Below are 27,676 nucleotides of genomic sequence, written 5' to 3'. Positions count from 1 at the left end.
TGGCACAGAACCTCTCGTGGACTCGGGAAACGCTGCTTCGTTCTCTCTACCTATCCAAGCTCTCATTAGCAGCACCACAGGGAAAAGCTGACAAGTGCCAGCCGGGACCCACCAGCCTCGTGCGTGTCAGCCACAAGCCACGCAGCGGCTTCGTGCCACCGCACTCGCCTCCATCCCTAGTGGTCCAGAGATACACGTGCCAGCCCTCAGGCAGCTCTGGAGCCACCTGAACAGAGCATTTCTGACACATCCTCACCTACACGAGACACCAAGGGACCGAGCTGGGTGGGCGGCCTTGCGGCGGGGACACCTGGAGGCGTCAAGGCCCGGCCGGGACTCCCCGGCAGCAGCCGCTGCCCCGCGCAGGCCTCGGGGCCGGCACCGGCCCGGGCAGGCCCGCAGGAGCAGAAGGGATTACAGGGAAGTGCGATGCCGCCCGCCGTTCCAGGGGGCTGTTGGGATTATTTTCGCCTTCCCGTTTCCCCGCCCGCAGCGCGGTGCCGAGCGGCGCCGCGCCGGGGCGGAAGTGTCGGGGCCGAGGCCGGCGGTGAGGAGGTAAAGCCGCCCGGGGCCGCGGGCCGGGGCTGCCGCGGGCAGGGGGCCGGGGGCGCGGGCCGGGGCCGGGCGGTCCCGCCGGGACAGCGCAGGGCCGGGATGGAGGGGCCGCGCTCCGGGCCCCGCGGTACCGGGGCTGAGGGGACACCCGGGCACCGAGCGGACACACCCGGGCAGCCGCCGGCCCCGCGGGCGGCACAGAGCTGCGGGACGGGGCTGGTGGCTGCTCCAGCGCTTCTCCCTTAGGGACAGCCCCCTCCCAGCGAGGCTGTGACGGGAATTGAGCAGCAGCGGCCTGACGCCTGCAGAAGTCAGCGAAAAGGCAATAGCCATGATCACAAATGTGACTTAACGTCTGGGGCCGATTTTTAATGCACCCCACAGCGGTTTGACCGCGGAGCGCGGACTGGGATGGGGCAGCGCTCGCTGAACGGGAAGATTCACCCGCTGGGTTAACACTGCAGAGGCACAAGAACAAAGGGCGTTAACAAAGCACAGGGGTACCCGAGTCACAGAATTACCGAATGGTGTGGGTTGGAAGGGACCTTTCCAAGGCCATCTAGTTCAGCTCCTCTGTGGTGACCAGGGACATCTTCAACTAGCTCAGGTCTCTCAGAGCCCAGTCCAGCCTGGCCTTGAATATTTTCATAGATGGGGCGGGCATCCACCACCTCTCTGTGCCAGTGCCTCGCCGCCCTCACTGTAAAGAATTCCTTCCTGATATCTAATCTAAATCTGCCCTCTTTTAGTTTAAAACTATTACCCTTGTCCTGCCTGTGTCCTATTACAAGAGCTCTGGGCCCTGTAAATAACCAGGGAACCAGGACCTTAAGGAGAATGTCTCTGGTTGCAATAGGGCTTCAGACCACGGGAACGTGCCAGGGCCAGGACTGCTGGGTGGTGCCTGGAGCACTTCAGTCATTTCACATTTTGCCAGCTTGGCTAGTCAGTCAGAGGCACAGGGACTGATACTCTGCTTCAGAGTATCTTTGGGCTATAAAATGAATGGACTCCAGTGGAAAATGAAAGCAAAGCTTTGTGAGCCTCTGTCTTTGGGATATTTGTCCCACTGTGGTTTGCTTTACACAGTAACAGTAAACCCCTCAAAGGTTACACTTGCTTTAGCAACATCAGCACTGCTCCAAGAAATAAAACTAAATCCCCATAAATCTGTTATGCTTGCGCTGTAGCACTCCCCTGGCATCAGGCCAATTTCCCTTATGAGCTTTCCTGTTTGATTTTGTAGGGTGCTGAAGATGGCAGGCAGCTCTGCTCCTTGGATTGGCAGTGCTTATCTCTTCCTTCAATCGACCTGCAAGACCATCGCTCTGCCAGCCCTCTATGAGAGCTCCCAGAAGAAGCCTTGTGTGTTCAAGGCCCTGAAGCTGGCATTAGCAGGTACCCATCCTCTGGTATCTTGGTGTGCATTGCCACGCCTTTCTTTAATCTCACCCTCACGGGTAAGGAAAGCTCATGTTCACTCTGTTTAGGAAAGGCAGTAAAGTGGAGCAAGCTCAGCAGAGGTTCAGCAAGACGGCTGGGGACTAGAGGAGAGGTTGTGAGGAGAAGCTGAAGGAGCTGGACCTGTAGAGCCTGGGGAAGAGAAGGTTTTCGGGGACCAAAAGCCTGTTGATACCAATGGGAGGGAGAGATGGAACCACACTGCTCATAGTGGTGTATGGGGAATGAGAGGCAAATGGCACAAATTGAAATGAGATGTAGACACCAGATAGAAAGACAGAAGTTTTTCCGATTAAGACGGTCAGGCAGTTTCCCAGAGTGACTGTGTATTCTACATCCTTGAGGGCTTTCAAAACAGGAGTGGATAAAGCCCTGAGCAACGGGTTCTGACCTCTGAGCTGACCCTGCTTTGCATGGGAGGTTGGGCTAGACACTGCCTGGGCTTCCTTCCAACTTAAACCATCCTATCAATTATCCAACTTTATGAATGTTTGTTTAAACCCATTTATGTAAGAGGGGGAAAGATTGCAATTGCTATGAAAAAAGATTTAATTGCTGTCTTTATACCACCACAGAAACATGATTTCTGCTTTGAGAAGCTGGTTTTTAAATCAAGTGATAGCCAGTATAAATTCATTTCTATTCAAATTCTGATATAAACAAACACACATTAGCTTGAGGTGTATGTAACTCTATTTACATAAAAAAATACTTGAGATGCAAATAGCCATAAAACGATATAATTTCTGTATCCACCCTTGCACCAAGCACACTGCAGGGTAATAGTAATTTGAAGAGTTTATCACACTTACCTAGAAAGACTCTCATAGTGTTCTTTACCTGTCACACAGTTGAGACTCTGTTGTTTAATTGGGCTTGTCCAACTGTTCTGCAGTTTCTTCTGGAAATCATGCCAAGCCAGTTTATCCAATACAGGCCTGCTCATCTTGCAGCTCATTCCAAATACGGGAAACAGGAAGCAGGCAGCTTAACACAGTTGTCCAGTTAGGCTTCATTTATGGCTGCTTTGTGGCACTGGAATGTGAATCTGCTGAAAACTGAAATCCTACCATGCTTATTCAGACCTGAAAAGGACACGAAATCCTAAGCTGTCTGAGGTTTCATGCAGAAATGCCTGCAAAGTCCTGTCTTTTGAGGCAGCTTTACAGCTGTCTCGTACACTCTCCATAAAGGTTTCCATGTCTGTGCAGCTTTCCCTCCCCAACCCTATTATGGAAATTTTGTTTAATAAGCACTCATAAAAAACAAAGCATGAAGGAAGTGATTAAAAAAATCAGCCTCAGTGAATTAAAATGTATTTTCTAGGTGCCTAAACCCATGTGTCAGTTATACATCTGATCCAAACTAGACCACATGCAAACAGGACTTAGTAGATGTAAAGCCACAGTTAGATACTATACTTTTAAATGCAAGGTCATTTATCTTGCTTAATGTGGAGCACACAAGTCTGCCTTGCCTTAGGTTTGTCCTCCATGCCATGATGTGGTTTAGAAATTCCTGATGTAGTGCCAGTGTGAGCTGGTGCCTCCATACAGCCCTGTGCAGTGACAGCCCATGAGGTTCACTCAGGTCTGGAAGCAGTACAGCAGCCTCACATAGGCCTCTGCTGCAAAGAAAGAGAAAAACACATACTTAGAACTCATCATCAGCATATAAAATCCTGTCAAGACAAGGATAATGAGCACAGCTAATAAAAATTAAATTCTGCTGGGAGAAGGAAGAATGAAGTCCTGGCATTTTCTGTGTCCACATCGCTTGTGCTCCTCCTACACTAATGTTAGAGGGTACATCCCTGGCTTTTCCTTGTTTAGATTTTACCATGAATTAATTCTCTGTGCAAAATAACAAGTCAAGGCCCAATCTCAAGCAGCTTAATCCCTGTGTCTGAATCTGTCATTTGCCATTTGTGAGATGTTTTAAAGGTTCAGAGAGACAAAAGTTACTTCCAGACACAGGCTGGAGAGGAAACACTGGATTTCTTCCCAGGACCTTCAATCACTGTGTAAAACTCCAGTCACAGGGATTGAAGGTTGACTGAGCTGAACTGAGCTTTCATCTAAAAAACTTTGCTGTGCTACCAGTTTATCATAACCATCTCTGCCCTGGAAATGGAACCTCGAATTTAAAACTTGCCCTAATAAGCAGTGTTGATATAATTACCTGGGATGTAGTTCCATACATCTTCAGTTGGACACCATGCTTCATGGAGATCAGTGGTGGCAAGGCAGCATGAACTTAATCCTTCCCTCTTGGTTTAACACAATTTTCCACCCCAGAGGACTTTATCACAAGGAGAATTCTAAAGCTCCTCCGTTGCAGGAGGATGTTGGATGGAGGCTTGTTGTGGATGAGCGTGGGTCTGGGTGGGCTGGCTCATGGCTGGATTGTGACTGTGCTCCCTTCTCCCTGCCAGACTCCACTGGCAGCGTGAATGGTGTGGACATGCTCAAAGTGCACTGCAGCCACCCACACCTGATAGTCCAGCTCAAGTTCTGCAAGCAGGAGAACTGCCGCCGGTTCCTGCGCAGTTACCGGGAAGGAGCGCTCCAGAAGTCACTCCAGAGTCACCTCCAGCTCTCCTTGGCCACAACCACAGTGCCTCTCAAGGTGGAACTGAAGGCTGGCAGTGAGCATCTTGACAAGATGCTGAAGGATGAGGATCATTGCCTGGAGTGCATCTACAGAGAAAAGGTGAGCAGGAGAGGGAGGGAGGCTGGACAGCAATGAGGAGGGGTGGCACAGGGTGGGTGCAAATCTTGTTCTGATGCAGCATGTTGTGTTAACAAACTTCTCTGTCCTTCAGCTCTTAACTCTAATGTGGAGAAATAGCTCTGCCCTTCCTCAGAAAAGAGCTGTGCACTTTCCTGGAAGGGCAATAAAGTTACCTAAAGCAGCCTGCAAAGATCCTGCTAACTCAATATGGCTTCTGTGTATAACAGCTACTGTGGCTGTTATCCCTGCTAAGACATGGAGTTCTAGACAGTGCAGCTGACAGCACAAGTGGGCCTCAGTACAGCTGTGAGGCAGACAGAGAGGAGCAGTCCTGGGTGGAACCATCACTGCTCTGCACCTCCCTCCCCTGCCTCACACACCACCTCCTCCCAGAATGGCAAAGCTGGCTGCACCTGGAAATGAGCAATGGAAGTGAGTGCAAACACTGCACATCACCCCAAAAACGTGTCAGAGTGGGGACACACAACATCTGCTACTCAGATGCTCCTACTCAGCAGGAGTAGGCTGCCCTTCTGAAGGCAAAGCCTCTCTCATCTGACATCTGTCTCATTGCACACTTTGGCACTGGCACTCTAATCCTGCTTGCAAGAACAGTGAGATCTTGTCATCTCACTACAAGGCACTTGACATGATTAAACTCACTAACTTGTTCCCCTCCTCTTTTTTTTTTTTTTTTCCCCATCTAGAACTTTAGCTCTGGTTCCTCTAAGTGGCCCTGAGAAACAGGCACTCACTATCTACTCAGGAATATTAGGCACAAGAGCATGTTTTGCCAGGTTGCTTTTCTGTAAGCACAGAGAAGGAAACTCAAACCTTTCATGCCCAAACCAAACAACATGGGATAACCCAAACCCTGTGAACTGTGGTTTGCTGCTCCCTCCTGTGCTGAACTAGCTGATAAGATAAAAGAAATGGGCTTATTCTCAGTTACCCAAAAGTGACTCAGTCTGACTGCTGCCTAACAGTGCAACAGGAAGAAAGATGGCACTGGGGCACAGCCTTCAGCAGCTGAGAGCAGTGCTGGGTACCTGTGAGCTAAACTAGTGTTTGCCTCTGATTGAGGCACAGCACTGCCAGGTTTGACTCTTCCCATCTGCTTTGCCTTCTTTACTCCTTTTCTCATTACTTGCTTTTTGGCAGTCAGACTAATTGTTTCTTGGCTAATGAAAAAAACTGTCTTGGTGAGGACCCAGGAACAGCAAACCTTAAAGAGCAGAGGGGCAGAGAGAAAGGATGGGTAACAGGAGCTGCCTGCTTGGGTGGCCACGAGCTGTTGGATCAGGTCACCCTGTTCTGTGGGTCTGACCCTCACAGGGAGCTGGGAGAAGCCTTGCTGCCAGCAGTGCACCCTCACTCTTGCAGAGGGCTGCTGGAAATGAACATGGGCTTGCAGCAGTTTTGTGCAACTTGTAAGCACTCCCTGCTGCAGGTGGGAAACCCGGGGGGAGAGATTGTCTATTACACAATTGTAATTGCTTATTATCACATTACAGATTCAAATCCACACATTTACAGCTAGAACTTCATTAGACCACCTCATTTGGCTGGTTGACAGCTCATGCTATATCTGTTTGCTCCTCTCTTGACACCAGCAACTACAGCTTTGCAGGGTGGTGGCCCTGGCAGGTGTCACTGATGCTGTTTGCGTTACAGCCTGACCGCCTGCCGGATGAGGAGATCACAGAGCTGGAGAAAGGCCTCAAGAGCCTGATGCTTCACCAGAACATCAACAACAATGTGGCTGGAAAAGACTGCTCGTCTCTGAAGTCCCTGTCTCGGCCTTATCTTCCTCAAGGCAGCTCCCTTCCCACACAACTCACCTTCATCTTTCAAGGACAACAGTTTGGTGAGTAGCTGGAGTTGACCACCAGGGCCCTTGGTCTGCCCCACAGCCCAGGAGGGAGAATTATCATGGCTACATATTGGGATCTACCTCAGATAAAGCAAGGATTTCCCAGCATTCCATAAGAAAGGAATTACAGTAGGCCTAACATATTGCCATGGTGCTTCAGATCAGGCCTTAACCTGTTTTCTTTTCTGGGGTAGCACACAACCAGATGTTTCAGAGTCTGTGCCCCTTCCAGGTTCCTCACATTTTAAAATTAATAGCGAAAGGAAGAATATAGAGTATTTTTCTCTTCTTCCATGTCACTTGGTTGAGGTTGAGTTAATAGTGTAGGTTGGATCAGACTGGGGAAGTTATTGTGGGCACCCTCAGCTCTGCTTTCAGACAGGACTGATTTGTCCAGGTTCCCTCAATTCACCGGCTGGCTTTGGGTTCTGTCCCTACAGAGAGCTTTCAGAGAGTCTCACATAGCAATATCAGATTGAGATAAACTGGATAATTTCTGAGCTTGCTTAAGCTGTATACAGTCTCCAGTGCTAGACAGGTGAAGAGAGAGCTCCTGTCAGCATTTCAGTGTTTTGAGGCTGTTTAGGTATGGAACAGGGGGCTTTGTCAGAAAGGCCTTACCAAGTTGCCTTTGAAAGGCTAAAAGAAAGAGGGTGACCTTCCAAAAAAAAAAAAAGAAGAAAAGAAAAACAGGTCTGGCAAACCACAGGACAGTTCTGAGGGAGAAAAAAAGAAAATAGGCCTTGCCAAGACGGCAGGGTAGGGGCAGACCCAGGTGCTTCATTGTTGTGCAGGATTTCTTTAAGGGAACAGCTGGGCAAGGCAGGGAGCTCAGACTCCCTGCTCCACAGAATATCGACCAAACCTTGAACTGGCCCAAGCTGTATCACATCAGCCATGAAACTTCTCTGTCTTACCTGGCCTCTGCCCCTTTCAGACAACAGAACAATCACACCAGACGACCACCAGAAGTTTGCCAAGTCCGTGTCCAAGAAGTGGAAGCAAGTGGGTCGCTCTCTGCAGAAATCCTGCCGGGCCCTGCGTGACCCTGCCATTGACAACCTGGCGCTGGAGTACGACCGGGAGGGACTCTATGAACAAGCCTACCAGATGCTCCTCAGGTTCATCCAGTGCGAGGGCAAGAAGGCCACGATAGCGCGGCTGATCGCAGCCCTGGAAGAAAACGGGCTCGTCAGCTTGGCTGAGGAGCTCCTGGGCCTCCATCCCAGTGAGGACTGCTCCTAGAGCCCGAAGGACAGCACCATTGCTAAGGGCTTTCCTGCTTTAGCTACTGTATGAAATGGCTGCTGGTGTCTGGGAATGTAAAGTCCTGAATATCACCACAGGTTTCCATCTAGGTGGAAGTGCTCAGGGAGGAAGTTCTGTGTTTGCAGAAGCCAGCATGGAGCTCTGACTTTGCTTAATTCATTGTGTTTCCAGAAACAGAGCACTACCTTCCTGTGAACTGGTGAGAAGCTTTCACCCTGACTTCCTTCAGGACTGTGACAGGGAAGCAGCCAGACAGAAAGCCCTAAGGGAGAATGAGGGAGAGGAGAAAAGCAAACAAGGCTTCTCAGAGAATTTCTCTGGAAGGAGACAATGCCACTGCTTCTCAGGCTGTGTCCATCACCTGGAAAGCTGCAATATATTTTTATATTGAAAACATTTTTGCCCTCAGCCATGACATCAAGTAAAGACAAAGGGGAAAGTGTCAATTTTACATTATTTTTCTTCTTTGTTTGAAGAACGAAGAACACCCATGCAAGAGTATCAGTTCTACCCGGCTCTATTATAGCTCCTTCCCACCTCTCACCACCTGAAGGCTTTCCTTCTACCTGGGACAGCCATAATCTTCCACAAAAGATTGCTCCTGTATGACAAATGGCAGGCACTGAACAAACAATATGGACAAATCAAATTCACATAAAGATCGTCAGCATTTTCTCATCTGTGGTAGACAGTACTATGTTAATTAGCTCTTGCCTATCAGCCTGAGGAAGCCTGCAGCTATGGAAAGCAAAACACAGTGCTGGAAGAAAAAGTCTCCTTATCAGCAAGTTATCTGTGGAGCATGGATTGGAACTGCTGCCCTCAGGTGCATTGCAGCATCCAATGCCATCCTCAGACCACAGAGCTGTGCAATCGCCAGACCCAGCTCGTGCCTTCACTCACTTCCTAAGAACACACCTTACAGCCTGCTGGGCCCCTGGAGGGGACAGCTCACCCTGCTGTGTCCCACAGGTGTCAGGATCTACAGAGAGCCTTTCCCTGGCACTGCTGTCACTGTGTGACAATCGAGCATCAGCTGCCACCGTGCCTGGATGTACCTGCACTGATTTTTAGGGTAAAAATGGTTTAAGAGACAAATCTCCCAAACCCCAGGGCTGACTCCTGCTTTCGGTTCCCATGGGAGAAGCTGAATGTCTCCTGGTATGGCTGATGCAGACTGCAACAGAGCAGCTGCACTTTTGCTGTAACAAAGCACAGAGCAACAAGTGTCTGGCATGACACGGGTCCCATGAAGCACAACAGCAACTCAATTACCTTTGACATATTCCCAGTGCTTTCCTGATGGGTTTTTACTAACACTTTTCTATTCATTCTATCCTTTTTTGCCCTTCCCATCCGTGGGAATAGCCAGTGGGCCATGGAAATGTTTTCAGATACAGAGGGGGACTCTGGCCACACACAAAACGTCTGGGTGCACATGTGAATATCAGGCTGCTAGCAGTCATGGTGGGAACAACTCTGACTCAGGGCCTGATGGCCTTTTAAACCACAACTCACATCTTAGTCCTTCCCTGGAGTCAAAGCTGTAATTAATAAGGAGGAACATAACCTCAGATTCAGGGGTTGGCTCAGATCCAAGCTCCTGGGGCTGGAGATGTTCCTGTACCTTCTGCTGGAACACCTGAGCATCAGTCACTGGAGACCTGGATGGGCAGGATTTAGATGGCCTGCTTCGAGCCAGCTGGGATCCACATGCCTCAGATGAGCTGAGTATCACATCCTTAATGTAAGCCAGAAAAACATGAGTTGTTTTCTGCAGATTTTGAACCCCTGAGGTTACATACAGAGCCAGAAAAGGAAAGAAAAGGGTTAAGTATGGAGAGAAGGTTTTCAGGGTGTGAGTGAATCTGCTTCCATCTTGCCCCTAGCTTCCAGGGAAGCAGGACTTCATGCAGGCACCATCTCTGCAAAGACTGTGGCTCCATCACCTTTTATTAAGCCATTTTATTGACCATTGCAGTTTCATCTCCTCCATTCCTGCTCCACACCGTACCCTCTCCCCTGCAGTAGTACCAGTGCTCTTCCCAAAATGAAGCAATTACCTGTCTGATAGTTTTGCTTTTGGGACCAATACAGTGGTGCTGATCTTAGCTAATTTAGGCTGCTGTGCAGCTATACCTCAAAGCATTTAGCTTTCCTGCCAAATTCCACCTGGGGAACTCTGTCTGGCAGAAATCCACTTGACAGATTATATTTTAAAAAATTAAAAAAATCAGAAACTTGAAAATTACTTTAGGAGCAAGAGAGTTTGCTCTTGATTTTGCAGAAATGACTTTTTAAAGAACACAAGGTCATGTGCATAGCCTGCTGTCTCATTTGCAATGAATATTCCTAAGCTCTCAGACCAGCTATCCATGTGCACAACTTGCACACATAGTTATAAGGCAGCCCCTGAGTAGTGAGAATTACTAGTTTTTGTAGCAGCCGTTAATGCTCAAAATGAGAAAATCTTATTATTCAACATCTACTTCAAGTCCAGAAAACTCTTTCGCTGCTGTTACTCTTTTACAGAGGACTAACCATGAATGCTTTCTACTGAATGCAAGCATTGTGCATTTTCTTTTTGCCAGTAACTGGCATGTGTATTTCCTCTTACTCATGTATTCCCTGTAAGAAGTGCCATTAAGTGTTGGAGCCCCTGGCAACCCTTCTGGAATATCATAATCTCTAACAGCATTCACAGGTGCCTTCATTGCAGAGACTTGAAGGAAAAGTTTTTTTCAGTGATATTCCGTGGTGAAATTGTCACGAGCACGTGGCAAGGTTTAGGACATAGCAGTGGCTGTTTCATACCTCCTTTCCATGACCAATCATCATCATGGTGGGAGATAAGCCATGAGCAGTGCTGCTGCTGGAGAAATTTGCCTTATACCAGTGACTGTTCTTCTCCATATACTGAGATATATCTGCAAAAAAGAAAAATTCGGGGGTGATGGCAGTATTTCAGAATCAAACACAATATTAAAGGCAAATAAAGGTTCTAATCAGTTGCATTAAAAAATGTAAAAGAGAAAAAACATAAAACAAGCAGCAGAAATCAGGCCAAAATGTGCTTACAGGAAGAGATCCAAGAGGGCTTTTTTTTCTGGTACAGAATGCTTTTGTAGTTTTAACCATGTTTCAGATTAGAAGGAGTCTCCATTCAGTCTGCCAGAAGGAATAAAAGATGCATCCAAAGGAGAATCTGAATGATTTGTTTTGGCATAGCTGACCTACAGTGTTCAAACAGATGATAACAAAAAGGAGAGTGAAATTAAAATGCTCACCAGATATACTTTGACATGAGGTATCTGATAGAAGCAAAGCTGACAGGATGCCCTGATACAAAATTGTCCCAAAGAAAAAGGTCTATTCATTTTGCCCTTCATTTCAAAGCCAGGTTCAGCACTGGGGAGCTGTCCTGCTGTCTGAGTCACTGTCTCCCCTCTGCTGTTCCCAAAGGAACCACAGACTGAAACCAGAAGTGAGCACGGACAGAATGAGGAGCCTCAAATTCACTTGAATTGCTGATTTAGTTTTAACTGAAAATTCTGGTGAACCTCTGGTATTGTATCCTTAAACCAAGGAGGAACAAGGAGAGGAATCAAGAGGGTTTGTTGAGTCTAACCCACGTATTGGAGTGTGTGCATGACACTGCTGCTTTACATTGGCAGGAGTTTGGCCATGTGTCTTCTGTATGGAGATGGACTCAAACAGTGAAGCATTTTAAGGCCTTGAGTCAAAAAATATGTATTCTTTTTTTTTCTGGATTGAATTTTAAACCCACTGAAGGGAGCTGGCTGCACATCTCTGATAGAAACCTGTATGAGATGTGTGGTTAATGTCTCTTAGTTTTCAGTTGAAAAATCCCTTGCTGACTTTTAGTTCCAAATTACCATGACATTCAGCATCAGATCTGGATCAGCCATCTGCAGCTATGGACTGTAATGCCAGGCATACTTGTGTCTAGGACATTCAGCCTCTGAGGAATTGTGTTTTACAGAAAAAGCTCTACTATATATAGATATATTTTCCACCATTCTTTTTTATAAATAAATATGTACTTTTGATGGAAACTGCCTCAGAGAAATTTATTGAACACTTAACTGCAGTGTTAAGAACAGGGGTCAGTGCAGTTCTGGACACATTTGGTGATCATCCAGCCTGAGGGTGGATGCACAGCAGGTTTCTGCCCAAAGTCACATGTTTCTCCTGACATGCCAAGGCTGGTGTCCCACCTGCAAGAGAATGCCCCTGATTACAAAACCAAGCCAAGCCTCCGTGTTTGTTCAGTTTCCAGTTACTGCTTGAGGAGCCTTTTTCAGCCAGCATGGCCAGAAGGGGAGGTTTGTCCCACCCCTGGCACCTGGAGGGGCTCACTGTGTTTCTTTTGGTGTTGTTGGATATCTGGGACTGCTCTAAGGCCACAGCACCACTGTAATCCCAAGTGCCTCGCTACCAGGGAGCTCTCTTCCCAAGGCTGCCCCATAGGTGGGGAGCCAAGGAGCTGGGATATAGAATCTCTAGCAGCTTTGCACAGGAAGCCACTGCCTGACCTGACAGCTGAATCCAGGGAAACTCCTTTTGCCATGAACTTGAGCAGAGATATATTTTATCCTGAATCTCTTAAATCTGAAACACTGTTTAACAATCACAAGATCAGCCCTTCTTTATCTACCACAAAGCTGCATTCCCAGCTGCATGGCTTGATGCCTGCAGGAGGGCACAGAGCGGAGCAGGGCTCTGCCCTACAGCAGCTGGAAGGACACACCAACCTGGGGTCAGCAGGGCTGACCTGCTGAGGAGATCACTGAGATCACTGACCCGATCTTCTGACAACACAGGATGGACCAAAGGCACCTTTGCTGGTAGTGAGAAGAATAAACCAGCCATGGATCAGTGCCCAGGGAGTGAGGTCCACGTGAGACAGCCACCAAGAAGCACCCATGGAGGAACTCCTCCATCTCCAAGCTCCCTGTGTGACTCCCCAAGCCACGGCAGCCACAAAGGCACTGCACGTCAATGAAAGCCTCTGTTTTCACTCTCACCCCATGGGAACAAGCAAAGAGGGAGGCAGGGTGGCAGGTCCCAAAACCTGGGTGAGGGATTGTGGTGGAACTAACTGCTGTGAGTCCCTGGTGGTTTCAGGGAGCAGTCCCCCTCCCTCCACAGCCAGCCCTGCTGAGAACAGGCAGACAGGAGCTGGTCTTTGCCTCTGTGACCATCAACTGCCTCCTTACAGAGCAGGGATGATGCGGAACCTGGGGCTGCTGCTGCAAAAGAAAAGAACAGAGGTACCTTGGGCTGGCACAGGGAAAGCAAGCTGAAGCTAGGTAACGTTCATGGCTGAGGTTTGTGATCAGCTGTGCTGTTCAGCAGGGACCTGCTCAGGTAGCTGCCAGTCGTGAGGAAGGCACTTTATCAGCCTGCAGCACCTGAGTGCAGGGTCTGAGGCTGGCCCATCAGGAACCCACTCTTCATGAGACAGTGTGTTCAGCAAAGCACAACATTTGAGCTGAAATAAAAAAATACATTAAAAAAAAAAAATAAAAAGGCAGAAATGCTTACAAAAAGGAGATTTTTATATTATGTTTTTAAAAGAGGTGTTTGTGAAAACAACAGAGTAGATCAAAACCTGCTCTTATGACAAGTAAATGAAAAGCTTTGCTTCCTAAAGCGGCTGTGGTCTGGGCGCTCTCCAGACCCTTGGCCTATGTCAGAGGAATAAGGGTCATTGTTTACTATGCAGAGACAAAGAAACAGCCACAGGGATGGCAAGTGCTATGGCTGCACTCAGCTGGCAGATCAGTAGTGATGGCACGTTAGATTTGGCTCCAAATAAAAATTGCTTCGAAATATTTCAAATTAAATAAATGAAAAATTAAAAAAAAAAAAAAAAGTGGGGTTTGAGTTGTTTTGTTGTTGTTTCAGGTTTTGAAAGGGACCCTTGAATTTGTCTTCAGCCTCTGCACGGCTCGCCTCACACTTCCTCCCATCATTTCCCTACTAGGAAAAGAAAAAAGCAACCCCCAAGTGGATTTAACTTCTGAGCTGAACCCAACCTCTATTTTTCAATTTGACTCTTAGCAGAGGTCAATAGTCACAAGGGAATTAAAAGAAAAGAGAAAAAAAAAAAAAAAAAAAGAAAAAGAAACTCGGAAAAATTAGTACATTTCCTATTGAAAAAAAGTTACGTGGGGTGGGAAAGAAAAACCAGCCTTTTTGCAGAACTGGTGAAAGTCTCCAACCTGGCTGAGCGTTCTCTCCCTCGACACCTCCGCCCTGTCCCGCCGGAGCCATCGGCGCTCCCCGGCCCCGTCACGTGTCAGGGCTTGGACGGGGACGCGGCTCCTTCCCCTGCCGCTGTGCTCCCCTCGCTGCCGAGCTGGGGCTGTGCGCGGGCCCCGGCCGCTTCACAGCTCCAGCCCGCTCCCAGCCCCGTTCCGGCCCGTTCCAGCCCGCTCCCAGCCCCGTTCCAGCCCCGCTCCCAGCCCTCTCCAGCCCCGCTCCTGTCCGCTCCCAGCCCCGTTCCAGCCCCGCTCCCAGCCACGCTCCTGTCCGCTCCCAGCCCCGTTCCAGCCCGCTCCCAGCCCCGTTCCAGCCCCGCTCCCAGCCCCGCTCCTGTCCGCTCCCAGCCCCGTTCCAGCCCTCTCCCAGCCCCGTTCCAGCCCCGCTCCCAGCCCCGCTCCTGTCCGCTCCCAGCCCCGTTCCAGCCCTCTCCCAGCCCCGCACCCAGCCCCGCTCCAGCCCTCTCCCAACCCCTCTCCAGCTCCGGCCCGGCCGGCTCGGGCAGCTCCGCTCGCTGCCGTTGGGGAAGGGACCCGAGCGCTGCTCCGCGCCCGCAGGGTTCCCTCGGCTTCGCTGGAAGGCTGAGGAATGTCTCTCACTAACTACATCCAGATGTGCCTCCTTGGCAGCCCGCTGCACAGACATTACCGAGGGGACGCAGGATCAGCGCTATCAAATGGGATGTAAGTATCTGCTAAGTGTGTTTGATCTGGGTGGGTCGGGGAGAGTTGTGCAGCGAGCAGGGGGGACTGGAGTCTGTCCTTACTGCTTCCCTTTGCTCCCAGCTTCTCTTTTTGCCTTGTTGCTCTTGAATGTTACATGCAACAACCTGGCCCGTGATGGTTAACACGCAGCAGGGTCGGCTGCAGGCTCAACACGCAGGCTCCAGCCCTGAAACATCTACTTTACACTTTACTTCCCAAAGAACTTTCTTTGAATGTTCAGGTTGTTTTTACAGACGTGTGGGGGTTCTTTAGACGATGCCTGCAGTGCTCTGAGACAGAGTTTTCTCCCAACCACAAACATGTTCCAGTGGTGGGACGTTACATTTACAAGCTATTCTTCACCAGTAAAAGGACGTGAATCTTCCCCATGTTACACTGTGGTATGCTTTGAGCAAAACATGGGAGTTTTCAAGCTCTCTAGTGGCACAAAGATTGAAAATAATTTAGCCCCTGTGAAACAGGCAGTTACTGATCATATTTTTTAATAGCGTTTGGGCAGATTCTGAGAAACGTATGTGTTGGGAATAATCTTGAAATTAGTGGGGCACATCAGCATGTACTCCCTCTCCCATCTGAGCCTGGGTGTAACAATACATCCATGCTACTGCACTGCAGTTGCTGGGCTTTGGGGTGCATTGGGCAAATTATTTATCAGAAGAGGGTCTGGGAGCTGAAAAGTACTGCAGCCTGGGGAGGGCTGGGAAAGGAAGGTGTTTGTTTCAGTGGGACTGTTTCTTACCCCTTCACAAGCCTGCAAGGCTTTATTCCCCTCCTGGGGCCCAGGGAAATTAATGTTTGGAAGAGAGATGGCAGGTTTCTCACCTTGGCTGCTCGAGAGGGGCCTGTCTCCCCAAAGCACTCAGGGCGTGAGTTGAGCTGCTGAGCCCTCTGCCATTCTGAAAATCACACTACCAAAGAGCAAGACCGCATCCGAATGTAGGAAAGTACCTCCGGAGGTTGCTGAGCCTGCAGAGGGTCATTGGGCGTTCCCTTCTCCTACCCTGCAGGTAGCTGAGCACTCTCGTTAGAGATGTGGTGCCGTGCTCAGGGGGAGCTGGAGTTTTCCCGGTTTGCTGGAGCCCGGCCCGGGTGCCTGGCACAGCACAGTCCTGTGCGCCTCTGCCCCCACGGCGCGCCCTGCCCCAAAAGGGACAGAAGGCAGCACGCACTGCTTAAATCAGCTGCAGCCCCCACACTGTGCCAGTGTGCCTGAGTGACTTGCACTGGGCTAGCAGGGCGAGGGGAGCAGGGTGCTGGCAGCCAGCCTTTCCTGGAGCTCCGTCCTGCAGGCAGCTGCTCCTGCCCGGGATCAGCTGCCATGGGACTGCACCAGGCCCCAGCGAGGAGGGACAAGCTCCTTTCTGGGACCTCTGCACGTGGAAACAGCCATCTCAACAGCCTTCACACAGCAGCTCTGCAGTTCCTCTCTGCTTAAGTTTGTACAATCCATAAAAACTTTGTGACTGCGGTGGAAGGTGAAAGGAGGCAACCGCAGCAGCCATTTGCAAGCAGTGATCCAACGTGACTGGCATTGCACAGGGATGCCTGGCAGTGCCAACAGGAGAAGCTGCAATAAAATGGAACCAGCCAGCTGGGAAGCTGATCAAACCATATATTTGAGTACTGGGGCAAGCAGATAAATAAGGCACCCTGTCCTGCAACAGCATGGATCTCATCCATTCGTTTGCTCTGGCCTGGAAAAAAATTTTAAAATGCACAGAAAAGCAGCTGTGACAGGAAAGTTGGAAATTGTCTTTGGAGCAGGGCCTGCATTTTTGTTACCTGCTTCCTCAGTATTTGACTCAACAGAGCTTTTGCCTCCAGGTGCTACAGCAAATAACAGCAGCAGTGATGCTGCAGTGCTGTGACTGTGGCACTGTCCGAGCTGTGCCATCACGTGCAGCTGAGCCTCTGCTTCTCTCACTGTGCTCCCTTGGTTCTGGTTCATGAACCCAATTCCTGGGATAGCTTTCAAGACAGTCAGCTAATTAAATCCCACAGCCTGCTCTCAGTTTGTTTATAGACTCCAGAACTTGTAAGCAGCTGAATAGGATGAGGTTTTATCTGGTAAGGCAGCACAGCAAATGTTGGTTAATTCATTTTTCTAGAGCTTTGCACTTACCAGCAGGCCAGAAGGGGTCTTTGTATTTTAGCCACCTCTGTCTTCTAATCGAGAAGAACAAATAATTCGGCATCACTTTATAATCCTTTAACTCCAAATGAGATCTCTTCACAAATACCCTGAAATGCAGAGAGTTGTTGCTCAACACCAGGGCACTTAAAGCAGTAACTTTAATGAGGTTATTGACTTTGCCTAGAGTAGGGGGGTAGAAAAACAAAGAGAGAAACAAACAAACCCAAAACCCCAAAATCATGAAGGAATAAAAGCCATTACATGACTCCTAAACATAGAAATGGAACATGGCTTCTTCCCCTGCTCCAACACACAGAGCTACTTTTCCCCTTTAAACACTTCAAACCCAGCTTAAATCATTAAACTCAAGTTGTTTCATGCAAGTTTTTGTATGTGGGGCAGAACAAACCTCACCTACATGACCCCACATGTGTCAGCACTGGAAGCTGACACATTTCTCTGTGGGTACCCCAAAGGGCCCAGATGAGGTTTTGCCAGCACAAGACTGAGAACTTGAAGCCTTTGCACTTCACTTCAGGTTCCTGTAGAAGGGTAGGAGAAGGATGGTAGCTCAATGCAGCTTGAAGAGGGCAAAACGTGTGATTCATCACCTGAAACAATGCCTCCCATGTCCAAATGTTCAGCAAGACATTTAAACTGAACTGGTGCAGACACAGTAGTCAAACACTCCCAGCCCTCAGGGGCTCAGAGCCTGGGACCAAGGATGTCAGTGGGAAGATGCGGGCTTCAGGCAGTGCAGACTTCTTGGTGTCAGCATCCTGTTCTGCTGGAATAAAGCTCACCTGCACACTTCTATTTCACACAGCCCCAGCTGCAGGATGGGCAGAGGGTATATCATTATTGTTTTTTGAACAGTGTCAGGACTCTGTGAGGCAGTGGAACCAGGTGAGGAGGGTCCTGGGAGCTTTCTTTGCTCTTGCCAAGGGAATCTGCATGGAAAAATTCCTGTAAACAAGACAGAGAGACACACGTGCACAGACTTTTCCCCATGCAGGCCAGAGCCCTGGCAGGTCCCAGTATCCAGCACTGGCTGCTACAAGATGTTTTTGTGAAATGCATTCAGCCAACATGAAATGAAAACAAATATCCCAGACCTGAAGCATTGCCTCGATGCACCACCACCACCCAGAATTAAACAATCTTCTCTGATGATTACAAAAAAACCTCATCAAACCCATCAATGCTGGATCCCAGACACTTTCTTTAGCTCATTTTATGGAGAGACAGATAAGACACCTCCATCAGCAGCCACACCCCCACATATTGCATGGCCACACAGTGTTCCTCTGCTGCCCAGCCCAAACCTCCCAGCAGCAGCTCCAGCATCAGGAGGGCGCTGGAAGCACTTCCCATGCAGCAGGGAGGAAGCTGATTTGAGGATACCCCACAGCTGTTTGGTGGGGATGGATGTTTCTGTGAGCCAGGCTGGGATGAGTGGGCAGCAGAGCTCGTTGCTGATTTTGTGCCCCCATGCTCAGTGGATCATGTTTTCAGCTTGATTATCTCAGCTGCTTTTCCCAGGGCTGGCTGGATGGAATAACCACTCCTCAAGGCACAAAGCAATGTGCCAGAATCACCAAGGCTTCTTGACTGAATCTGGGGACAGGATCCAGAGGACTTTTTCCCACTTTGGCCCTGAGCAGAAGCACCAAGTGATGGAGATGTGATTACTGCTGCAAAAGAAGATTTCCAGGGTGAGCTCAAGGCTTCACATCATTCAACTGGGAATGAAGGGCTAGCAATTTATTTTTTTGTAATTGTCATTTGACTGCTTTTATTGCAGTTGTTCTTGGCCATATTTCAGAATCCTCCTCTCAAATAAATGAAAACCAGGCAGAGGACTGGGCCCTCTGCCTGAGCGTGCAACAGCGCAGGTCAAATTCCCTACCTGGATGTTCACCAGGGTGCCATGCCCAGTTCTGGCCACTTCCAGCTTTCCAGCCTTTTGTTGTCTCTTGGGCTTCCAACTCATTCCTTATTTATGGGCTCCTCATCTTGCCACCCGATGGATATGGGACCTGTCAACCTCTTCCTATGCCCTGTTCAGCCCTCTAACATTGCTGCTGCTCAGCCGAGGATGCAACATCCCCAGCCTTCCCCAGGACCCTGCTGGCTGTGGTACACAAACCCTATTATCCCATTCAGACCCCATCAAGCCAGACTCAACACCCCTCTGTACCCATCCCCAGACAGCCAACACAGAGAGGGATAGCTGCCTGATTTTCCAAGCTTGGAGGACACAAGAGGCAGCGCTGGCAGCCAGGCCATTCCTGAAGGCACTGAGTGATGCAGCAGTTTGTAAGCCCAGCTCTGTTTCGTGGGTTGGATGGAGGCTCCCCACAGCAGCGTAGGAAGCAGAGGATAGACAGATATGGACACTCAGGGATGTGCTGTGCTGAGAAACACTGCTGTGCTCTCATCTTTCGTTCGGCATCAAATATTTCCTGCTCACTTTGAGAGCCCTATAATTCTTTTCCCCTGGTGTCAAGATGGATGAATAATCCTTTTGGCTCGAGGACGTACCAGAGCGTCTGCCAGAATCATCAGTTCCTCTGTATTCAAGAGCAGAACAGCTTTTCCCACACTGACATCCATGGATAGAGCTTACACCGCTGTAATAATCAAGGGTATTTTCCTTCCAAAGAAGGAAATACCTAACAAAGACTGGAAAATCCATATAATTAGGTCAAGGAATCACTTCAAGGGCTGGCAACTTCTTTTGAAAATGAGAAGTCTATATTCAGCACTGAACTGTTTTATTTCGGCATGGAAATCACTCTTTCGGATCCTTTATTTTCAATAAAACACAGAGGAAAATCTGGGCTATCAGCCCAGGCTTGTAACAATTCAGGGTTTTTCTTGGCTTTTCCAAGGGCACTTATTGCCAGATTCTGAGACGTTGGCAGTATAAATCTGCGAGCCATGGAAATTACGAGTTTCATGGACACACACATTTTATTCCAAAACCTTGCTGATAACATTAAACACAGAAAAAAGCCAGGATTTTCATCCAGCTCCTTAATTACCATCTGGAGTCTGGCAGCTGAAACGAGATCAAACTTTTGCATAGAAAAGCAAAAAGGAATTTTCTATTACTGCGAATAAAGAGATGGGACTTCAGATGTAAAATGCAAACCAACATCCTATACATGTCAGGAGGGACTGTTTCATGAGGCTGAACAGAGTTATGAGCCAAGCCACGTGGCAGAAAGAACATAAACAGAAAACAGATCCCGAATGTTCTGAACACTTGAATTTGAAACTTTGATACATTAGTATCAAAGTAACGCCAGTGAAAACATCTGCCTGGCTTAGGAGAGGAGTGAAAGGTAAACAAAATAAGCTAACAAATTAAGAAAAGCCTCTATCAGAGAGCAGAAAAAGGCAAGAAACAGGGCCCAAGGGATAAAAAACATGGTCATCAGGACAAGGCCAAAGTGATTTTAAATCTACCAGGAATGCAAAGAGCCTTACACCAAGGCATGGGTATGCTGTTTTCCAAAATAACAATTTCATAAATAATGGAGACAAAGCAGATGAGGTCAGTAAACATTTTGGAGCTGTACTTAGGAAAAAGATATGCAGTAGCATATGATGATGAAATACTCTCAACAGTAACTTGGAGGTGAAGTTAACCAGTAATGAGGAAACACAGTATTTAAATAATGATGCCCAAATAATGTGCATCTAAGAATTTTGAAGGGTCTGGGCAAGAAATCAATGGGTAATAATTCAAGTAATAACTTTTCTTCCTCATAGGTCTTGAAATATTGCTTAGATACCACAGGTGCCACTGTTTTATTACTTCATAATTACAGACTCGTCAATCTAATTTTGAGTTCGAAAATTTAACATTATGGCTGATACAAAATTGATGGTTAATGAACAATTAGCAGGTGATCCAATCCCAGACAGTAAAAGGAGATTTGCTGAAAACAGATACCACCAAGTTCTTACCAGGCGTTTGCACCTTGTCCTACCACTGTATGCCCTTGTCAAAAGTTCCTCTCCAGCTTTTTTTATCCCAGAGGTCATCTTTGGATATGATCTCAGCTAATTCAAGACAGAGAACTGTAACAACTCCACAGGTAGCTTCTATTAGCACAGCACAGGCAAGAGAGAGACACAAATCACATATGAACATGATACATTATTAGCGGATGCATACCTGTTACTTGTGGGCACTTGGGGAAAATTTTGGGGTGGGGCTCAACTTCCTTCTCGTCGAGGATGGTAGGAATGATGATGGTCACTCACCTCCTCCTGGAGCAGCTGTGGGGTCCCTCTGTCCAGCTCTGCTGCAAGGAGTGGCTGCACCTACAGGGTGATGGGAGGAGCTGCCTCTGCTGCAGCTGCAGACACCCGACCAGCTCTTTCCCTGAACTGTGGTTACCTGCTACTTGCTGCCTTCTTACGACTCTTTCATTCTCATTTTGTTTGCAGTTGAAGAACTGATCGAATAAGAAGATCTCCAGGAAAAGTGTAAGTGAGGAAAAATCCTGTATTTCAAAAGGCAGCTTCATCTATCATATATGAACAACATTTTCCTAACACCGTGCTCTGTCTTGCTTCTGCATATTGGGATTTATTTCCCCACCTCTCGCTTAGGGATTAGAGTGATTTGGCAGAGGAGAAACAACCACGACCCCTTCTAACCTTATTAGTGGAAGTTACTTACAGTGGTTTAATATTTTAAAAAGAGTACTAGCAGGAGAAAGGTCCTGTGTGAATTCTAGATTGTACCCAATGTGTTAATTTTGAATCCAAATCACAGTTGGTTTAACAAAAGCTGGCTCTGTGTGCAGTGAAACACCAGCAACGCACTGCTATGAAGAGTCTGCCCTTCAGCAGTCAGCTCTGGGCCTCCTGGTTTGAGTCAAAAAGGGTAAAAGGCAGCAAATAATGGTTGTCAAGCTAGGGGAAAAAAGGTAATTATTTATGGGAGAATAGCATCAGTCATCATTTTCCACTTTGCTTTTCCCAATGAAATCTCTGAAACGACAAAACACGTTCAACAGTAAGGGGTGAAGGATTTGGGGTTGTGCTCAGAGAGTGGTTTTCAGGATGATGGATGACTGCTTAGTGACTGAACCTACCAAGTCACAGAGCTGGCACTGGGATCAGCAGTAAATTTGCAACCCTGTGTGCCTTTGACAAGTTCCTCAACATCTCGGTGCTTGTGTGAGTAAAATGTGCTTTGCTGCTGGGTTTTTAAATGATGTTTCAGTTAGCCTTACCTGCTTGCTTCAGACCTGCCAAATCCTCACTGCTGGCACACTCTGTTTATTTACAGATGGACAGAGGTGCCAGGCAGCTCAAACACAGCTTTTAACAATCCCAGGAACACCAGAGAGACAATGAGAGTTCGCCTCAAAGGGGATGTGATCTGTACCCTCTTCTTGCTGGTAGTGCTTTGTTCTTTGCTGTACTCCCAACTGGAACATTTAGTCCCGGCAGGAAAGAAGGAGCCAACACAGAACAAGCCTCGAGTAACACCAAAAACATTCTCCAATCCCAGAGCACCTCAGAGGCTGATACCAGCAGAGGCAACTGCACCCAGAGCCCAAGTTACCCCTGTCATGAGACAAACAGAAGTGGCCGAAACCAGGGTCCAAACTACAACTCCAGCCCCGCTGACTGATTCTGCCTTCAACTTCAAGCTCTACCTCCTAAACAAAGATAACAGGAACTTCAATCTCCTCATTAACCAGCCCAGGAAATGCCAAAAAGCACCAGGAGGTCCCTTTCTGCTCATTGCTATCAAATCAGTAGTTGAAGACTTTGACAGGCGTGAGATTGTCCGGAAGACTTGGGGCAGGGAGGGGTTGGTGAATGGGGAGCAGATCCAGCGAGTGTTCCTCCTAGGAACACCAAAGAATAGGACAGTGCTGGCAACATGGGAGACCCTGATGCACCAGGAGAGTCAGACATACCGGGACATTTTACTCTGGGACTTCATGGACACTTTCTTCAACCTGACCCTGAAGGAGATCCACTTCCTGAGCTGGGCTGCTGAATTCTGCCACAACGTGAAATTCATTTTTAAAGGTGACGCTGATGTTTTTGTCAATGTTGAGAACATTGTTGATTTCCTCAAGAGACACAATCCCACTGAAGATCTCTTTGTTGGGGACATCATCTACAATGCCCGTCCCATCCGTGTCCGGAAGAGCAAATACTACATCCCAGAGATCATGTATGGGCTGAGCATCTACCCCGCCTACGCTGGAGGAGGAGGCTTTTTGCTGTCCAGATGCACCATGAGGAAGCTGTCTAGGGCTTGCAGAGAGGTGGAGCTGTTCCCCATTGATGATGTCTTTTTGGGCATGTGCCTACAGAGAATCAACCTCAAGCCCATTTTACATGAAGGATTCAAGACCTTTGGCATTGTTAAGCCGTCTGCTGCCCCACACCTACAGACGTTTGATCCCTGTTTTTACAAAGATCTCATGGTAGTTCATAGCCTGAAAGTTGCTGAGATCTGGCTAATGTGGAACCTGCTCCACAGCCCACGGCTTTCCTGTACTCAGAAGAAGCAGGTGAAGAAGCCTTTCCAATGGAAGAAGAAAGCTCAGATAACAACACCAGCATCACCCCTCAGATAATGCAGGCAGAGTGCAGCACACACAGCAAACCAGCCAAGAAAGGGAGCCTGGAACTGACACAGCCCAACAAACCAACTTTCCAAGTATTTTAGCAATTCTTATTTACAACGTTAAGAGAGGACAACAAACAATTGCAGGAATGTGCCTGAATTCCACATTTGCACATACGTATCACGTGAGTCCTTCTGTACTAATGAGTCTAAATAATCATAACATATATATAATTTATTATTATTTATTAGGATTAGAGTATTGCTTAGTGGGACAATGTGTAAAAGCACATTGAAAAATGCAGTCCTTGGAGATTTTTCAGCATTGTTAGAGAAGGAAGACATAGGAGAAGAACTGGGAAGCACAGGGAACACTGTCAACATGCTGCTTGACTTGGACTCATTGAAAAATGACCAAACAGTAACTAAGGTACAGGAAATCAAATCCCCTTAGTGTCTGCTCAAATCACAGCACTGCTGCCTGGTTGGTTTTCTACAAGACTCAAAAGAAGAGAACAAACAGCTGTTGAAATGAGGTCCTAACTTGCAGTTCGGATGGATAACAAGAAATCAAACTGGATGCTGAGGCTGGAATGGCTAGTGGAGCAAAGGACAGGTAAGTAGGTAATTAGAAAGGAGCAGACTTACAAAGGGCCTTTAGAGAAAGGACAAGAACTTCGAGTCGATCACTTTGAGTCTTGATTTTTCATCATTCTTCTCAGTTCAAATATCTGCTCTGTTGACATGCTCAAGATTCAGGGGACCAGTGGAAGTGGTTTTGGCACTTCCCTGAGCTCAGGCTTTCTGCACTATGCTGACTAACATTCAGGGAAAATTCAGAAGTCGTCAACAGTATTTGATCACTCTCACAATCTGACCCAGATTTTCAGAAGGTTTGCATCTGGGGAGATCCTTTGGCCTTTGCTTATAAGCATAACCCCACACAGAGCTGCTGCTTACATCACACTTGGGAGCTGCTTCAAACCAGGGTGGACTGGGCTGGTTTCTACAGACCTTCACGCTCTTGCTTAGCACAGTCAGCTGCAGAGAGCAGCCAGGACTTTCATACTGCTGCGGGTGTCATGTGGAGGGAGAAAGTTTTCAGACAAAAGGACTTCAGAATAAAAGTCCATCTAAATTTATTCCAAGAAATCAAAACCACACAGCAATCTTTCGGCCGGGCTTTCCAAGGTTCAGTTGGGAACTTTTTAAGTATTCTAAGCATCAGACAAGAACGCTGAGTTGCTCAGTTTTACAAAGTATAGTCCAGACTTTGATGCATTTTGTTTTTCCCATCAGCAGACTACCTTAGAAGAATATACTTTTATCAGACATCAAAGCAGAAGTGAATTCCTCTAAATCAGGGTTTAAAAACTATGAAATTCATGGAACGAAGAGCCTGATTTCACCTCTGATACCATGTTTGTTAATTCTTTTACAAGTTTTTACCCCCTCAACAAAACTCCTGTCCTTCAGAGAACCCCTCGGGATGGCACATCCACACAGCTTCAAAGGAAACTACAATCAGTCATAAAAGCCCAAAGTTCCTTTCTCTTGCACAGAGCCTGCAGCACAGCTGCATTTCATATCCGTGTGTAAGCTCCCTCCTGCCCCACAGCAGTTTGGGCTCAGTACTGGGACTAACGACGCAGAGAGAACAGCAGGCTGGGACTCTCTGTGCAGACTACAAACAGGAGCTTTACACCTTGGGAATCTTCACCATGAGCTCTAGCCCTACAACAATGTATTTCCATGAAAAGGTCAGCTATATAGAAATTGAAAGGTTTCTACTTTTGGGATATTTTCGGGATGCAGCCCTGAAATACAAAATGTTTACGTGAGCTTCACAAGGAGCTTTGCAGGGTGTGGAAATAAGCCAAAGCCTCCCTGGTAGGACAGTCACCCCCCACCCATTTCTGCTAACATGTGTGATACTTGTGTATTTATGAGACTGTACAGAAATGTATTACCTGTGAGTAGTTCACAGTTTGTGAAATTATTTATACCATCATTAAAAGACAGCATGCAGATGTGCCTCTAGTTGTCAGAGTGAGTTTGTCAAGTACACCTGCACACATGTTGTAAGACTAAAACGACAGGAATTTTTCATGAAGACAGTAACATGAAAAATACATTATTCATTATTTTGGATAACTTGGTAAGTCTTTCCTCATGCTGGACTTAATTTAAAGGCAATCACAGAAAAATAGAATTTACCTTCCAGTTTCCTATAAGGCAACTAGTCAGGTTCAGCAGTCCTTACAGGTGTTTCCTTTTACACTTGAAAATGTAGAGATTGGCTCCTCCCTCTTCAGATCTGCAATCTATCCACAACACAGCATTAATGAGTGTGTTTTGTCCCAGATCAAAGTTGTCGTTCAACATCTGTGTTGACACAATCTGTGCCAGCACATATCCTGATGGCAGAAACAGAGCTAAACTGTTTACTCCATTATCTTAGTCTATAGAATAGCTCATTTCTTTTATCCAGTGAATAGAGTCTCTCTTGATGAAAGATCCATCTGTTTTTGTTCTCCAGCCTCTGCTGCATGGCCTATTTGACCTGGCTTTAAATTTCCACTTGCCTCTGCAGCTGAGCTGGAAGTTCACAGATACCATATGTGAGCATTATGCTTTGGGGAAATGCTGAGAGCTGTGCTGCAACCCCTGCAGTTTACTCAATTCTACTTACTACCATAGTAGGCAAAGGCTTTGACTTCACCTGAGCTGCAGATTGTTTCCTTAAGAATGAGGGTCTTTTCAGAAAATCCTAAAGTCCCAGGTTGGTAGGAGAACTGGCAGGAAGGACCTTCTACCAACCCTTCTGATACATCGCAGAAACCCAAAGCCATCCTTTTCAGAATGACATTCTGAGTAGGTTTTATTAACTTGCTAATTGAGTGCACCAGTCATGCTTGCTATAAATCTTTGCTTGGCAATTTTTTTCATGACTAACCCAGGACAAGAAAAGAAAACAAAAACATCCTAAGTGGGTTCTACCGGTAGCAAAAGGCAAGCAGACTTTTTTCTCAGTATAAACTTCTGAAACGAATACAGTACAGTAAGTTTTATTGAATCCCAAGGATCCACACACAGTCAAGTTTTGTTCCTACTGTACATAAGCGGCCAGATTTGGTCACTGTAATGAGCAGAGCTGGCTTGAGCCTCACATTCAGCACCTCCAAGTGCATCTCTGGACATAAGAATTGGTAGTGAATGCCAAGATCCGTCATTCAGTCAAGCCACTGCAGACTTGGATGTCATAAAAAAGCAAGCCAAAGAGGACTCTGAAGCAATTCAGTATTAAAATCTTGTGCTTCCTGTCTGCAGCTTAATTATTCATCTTTCTACAGCAGGTTCTCGGAAGCAAACCTCAACTGCAAACTCAAACAGTACAAAGTAATCAAACAGCTCAGAGAATCTTCACTAAATATCAGCACTGAGAACATTCCCCGGAGAGTGCTGAAAGACCATTAGATCAGAGAGGAAAAAAAAAGTCTAGCCCAAAGCCCAGCACGAAAAACTGCTGATCTCCTGAGCTGTACCTCTTCCAGCTGGACTTGCAGGTCTCAGGACTCAGCAGCCCAGAAAATCAGCCCACCGTGTTTCCCTAATGATGCTACTAACTGCAGTAACAGTTCTAAAAACCAGAAAACTTTTAAATATGATTTTTCATCACTTTCTACACTTATGATCAGTAAGAAAACCATACTGAGGATTGAGAAGGGAAAGTAGAGAGGAAAGTAAACCCAAAGGAGGAGCAAAACTGAGTCCCTCCAGCAGTGGCAAACCACCAAGCTCCCACACCATTCCCGGTCAACCCAACGCTCTCTCCAAACCATTCCAACTCAGCTCATGGATCTTCTCTCTCTCTTTCCCTTTCCCAGCCCATCTGTTGACAAGCCATGTGCTAAAACCTTGGAAAAAACATAAAATAGGTTTGCAGTGACAGCCTTGTCCCAGGAGGTTTCCCTGAGCTGGGTGGGAATCAAGGTGTGATAGCAAGACAAATGGTGTCTTAC

The 27,676-nt window shown here is 47.4% G+C and overlaps 3 protein-coding genes and 1 long non-coding RNA gene across 9 annotated transcripts in view; 2 read left to right on the top strand and 2 right to left on the bottom strand.

The window, feature by feature from the left end:
• Positions 1 to 3,086, bottom strand: part of HSF4 (heat shock transcription factor 4) — a 29,219-nt gene extending 26,133 nt beyond the window's left edge. For all 3 annotated transcript variants that reach the window (XM_040075223.2, XM_040075225.2, XM_040075224.2), the window contains exon 1: positions 2,857 to 3,086. The gene's annotated coding sequence lies outside the window, so the exon portion shown is untranslated. The remainder of the gene's footprint in view (positions 1 to 2,856) is intronic.
• TRADD (TNFRSF1A associated via death domain) lies at positions 501 to 11,922 on the top strand. Its single transcript, XM_040075229.2, has 5 exons — positions 501 to 555; positions 1,802 to 1,953; positions 4,451 to 4,728; positions 6,424 to 6,616; positions 7,560 to 11,922. Exons 2-5 carry the CDS (start codon positions 1,812 to 1,814, stop codon positions 7,865 to 7,867), a joined length of 921 nt encoding a protein of 306 aa, XP_039931163.1. The 5' UTR covers positions 501 to 555; positions 1,802 to 1,811; the 3' UTR covers positions 7,868 to 11,922.
• LOC120757690 (uncharacterized) lies at positions 11,030 to 17,978 on the bottom strand. Its single transcript, XR_005702616.2, has 5 exons — positions 17,842 to 17,978; positions 17,027 to 17,145; positions 13,190 to 13,406; positions 11,999 to 12,129; positions 11,030 to 11,124 (listed from the first exon to the last, which is right to left on the bottom strand). It is a non-coding gene; the product is annotated as an uncharacterized LOC120757690 (long non-coding RNA).
• On the top strand, positions 14,677 to 27,676 carry B3GNT9 (UDP-GlcNAc:betaGal beta-1,3-N-acetylglucosaminyltransferase 9). 4 transcript variants are annotated; one of them, XR_005702615.2, is made up of 4 exons: positions 14,677 to 14,862; positions 21,503 to 21,541; positions 22,353 to 24,270; positions 27,008 to 27,676. XR_005702615.2 is itself a non-coding variant. In XM_040075228.1 (4 exons), exon 4 carries the CDS (start codon positions 22,417 to 22,419, stop codon positions 23,662 to 23,664), a length of 1,248 nt encoding a protein of 415 aa, XP_039931162.1. In that variant the 5' UTR covers positions 14,677 to 14,862; positions 18,581 to 18,753; positions 21,503 to 21,541; positions 22,353 to 22,416; the 3' UTR covers positions 23,665 to 25,688. The 4 variants fall into 4 exon arrangements, 2 of the variants coding, with proteins under 2 accessions (XP_039931162.1, XP_039931161.1); XR_005702614.1 differs by lacking the exon at positions 27,008 to 27,676 and adding an exon at positions 24,954 to 25,688; XM_040075228.1 differs by lacking the exon at positions 27,008 to 27,676 and adding an exon at positions 18,581 to 18,753 and having other exon boundaries at positions 22,353 to 25,688.

The sequence above is a fragment of the Hirundo rustica genome, chromosome 11 (assembly GCF_015227805.2).
Source record: "Hirundo rustica isolate bHirRus1 chromosome 11, bHirRus1.pri.v3, whole genome shotgun sequence".
Classification (NCBI taxonomy): domain Eukaryota; kingdom Metazoa; phylum Chordata; class Aves; order Passeriformes; family Hirundinidae; genus Hirundo; species Hirundo rustica.
The sequence above is the reverse complement of the archived record's forward strand: the minus strand, read 5'-3'. Positions and strand labels throughout refer to the sequence as shown.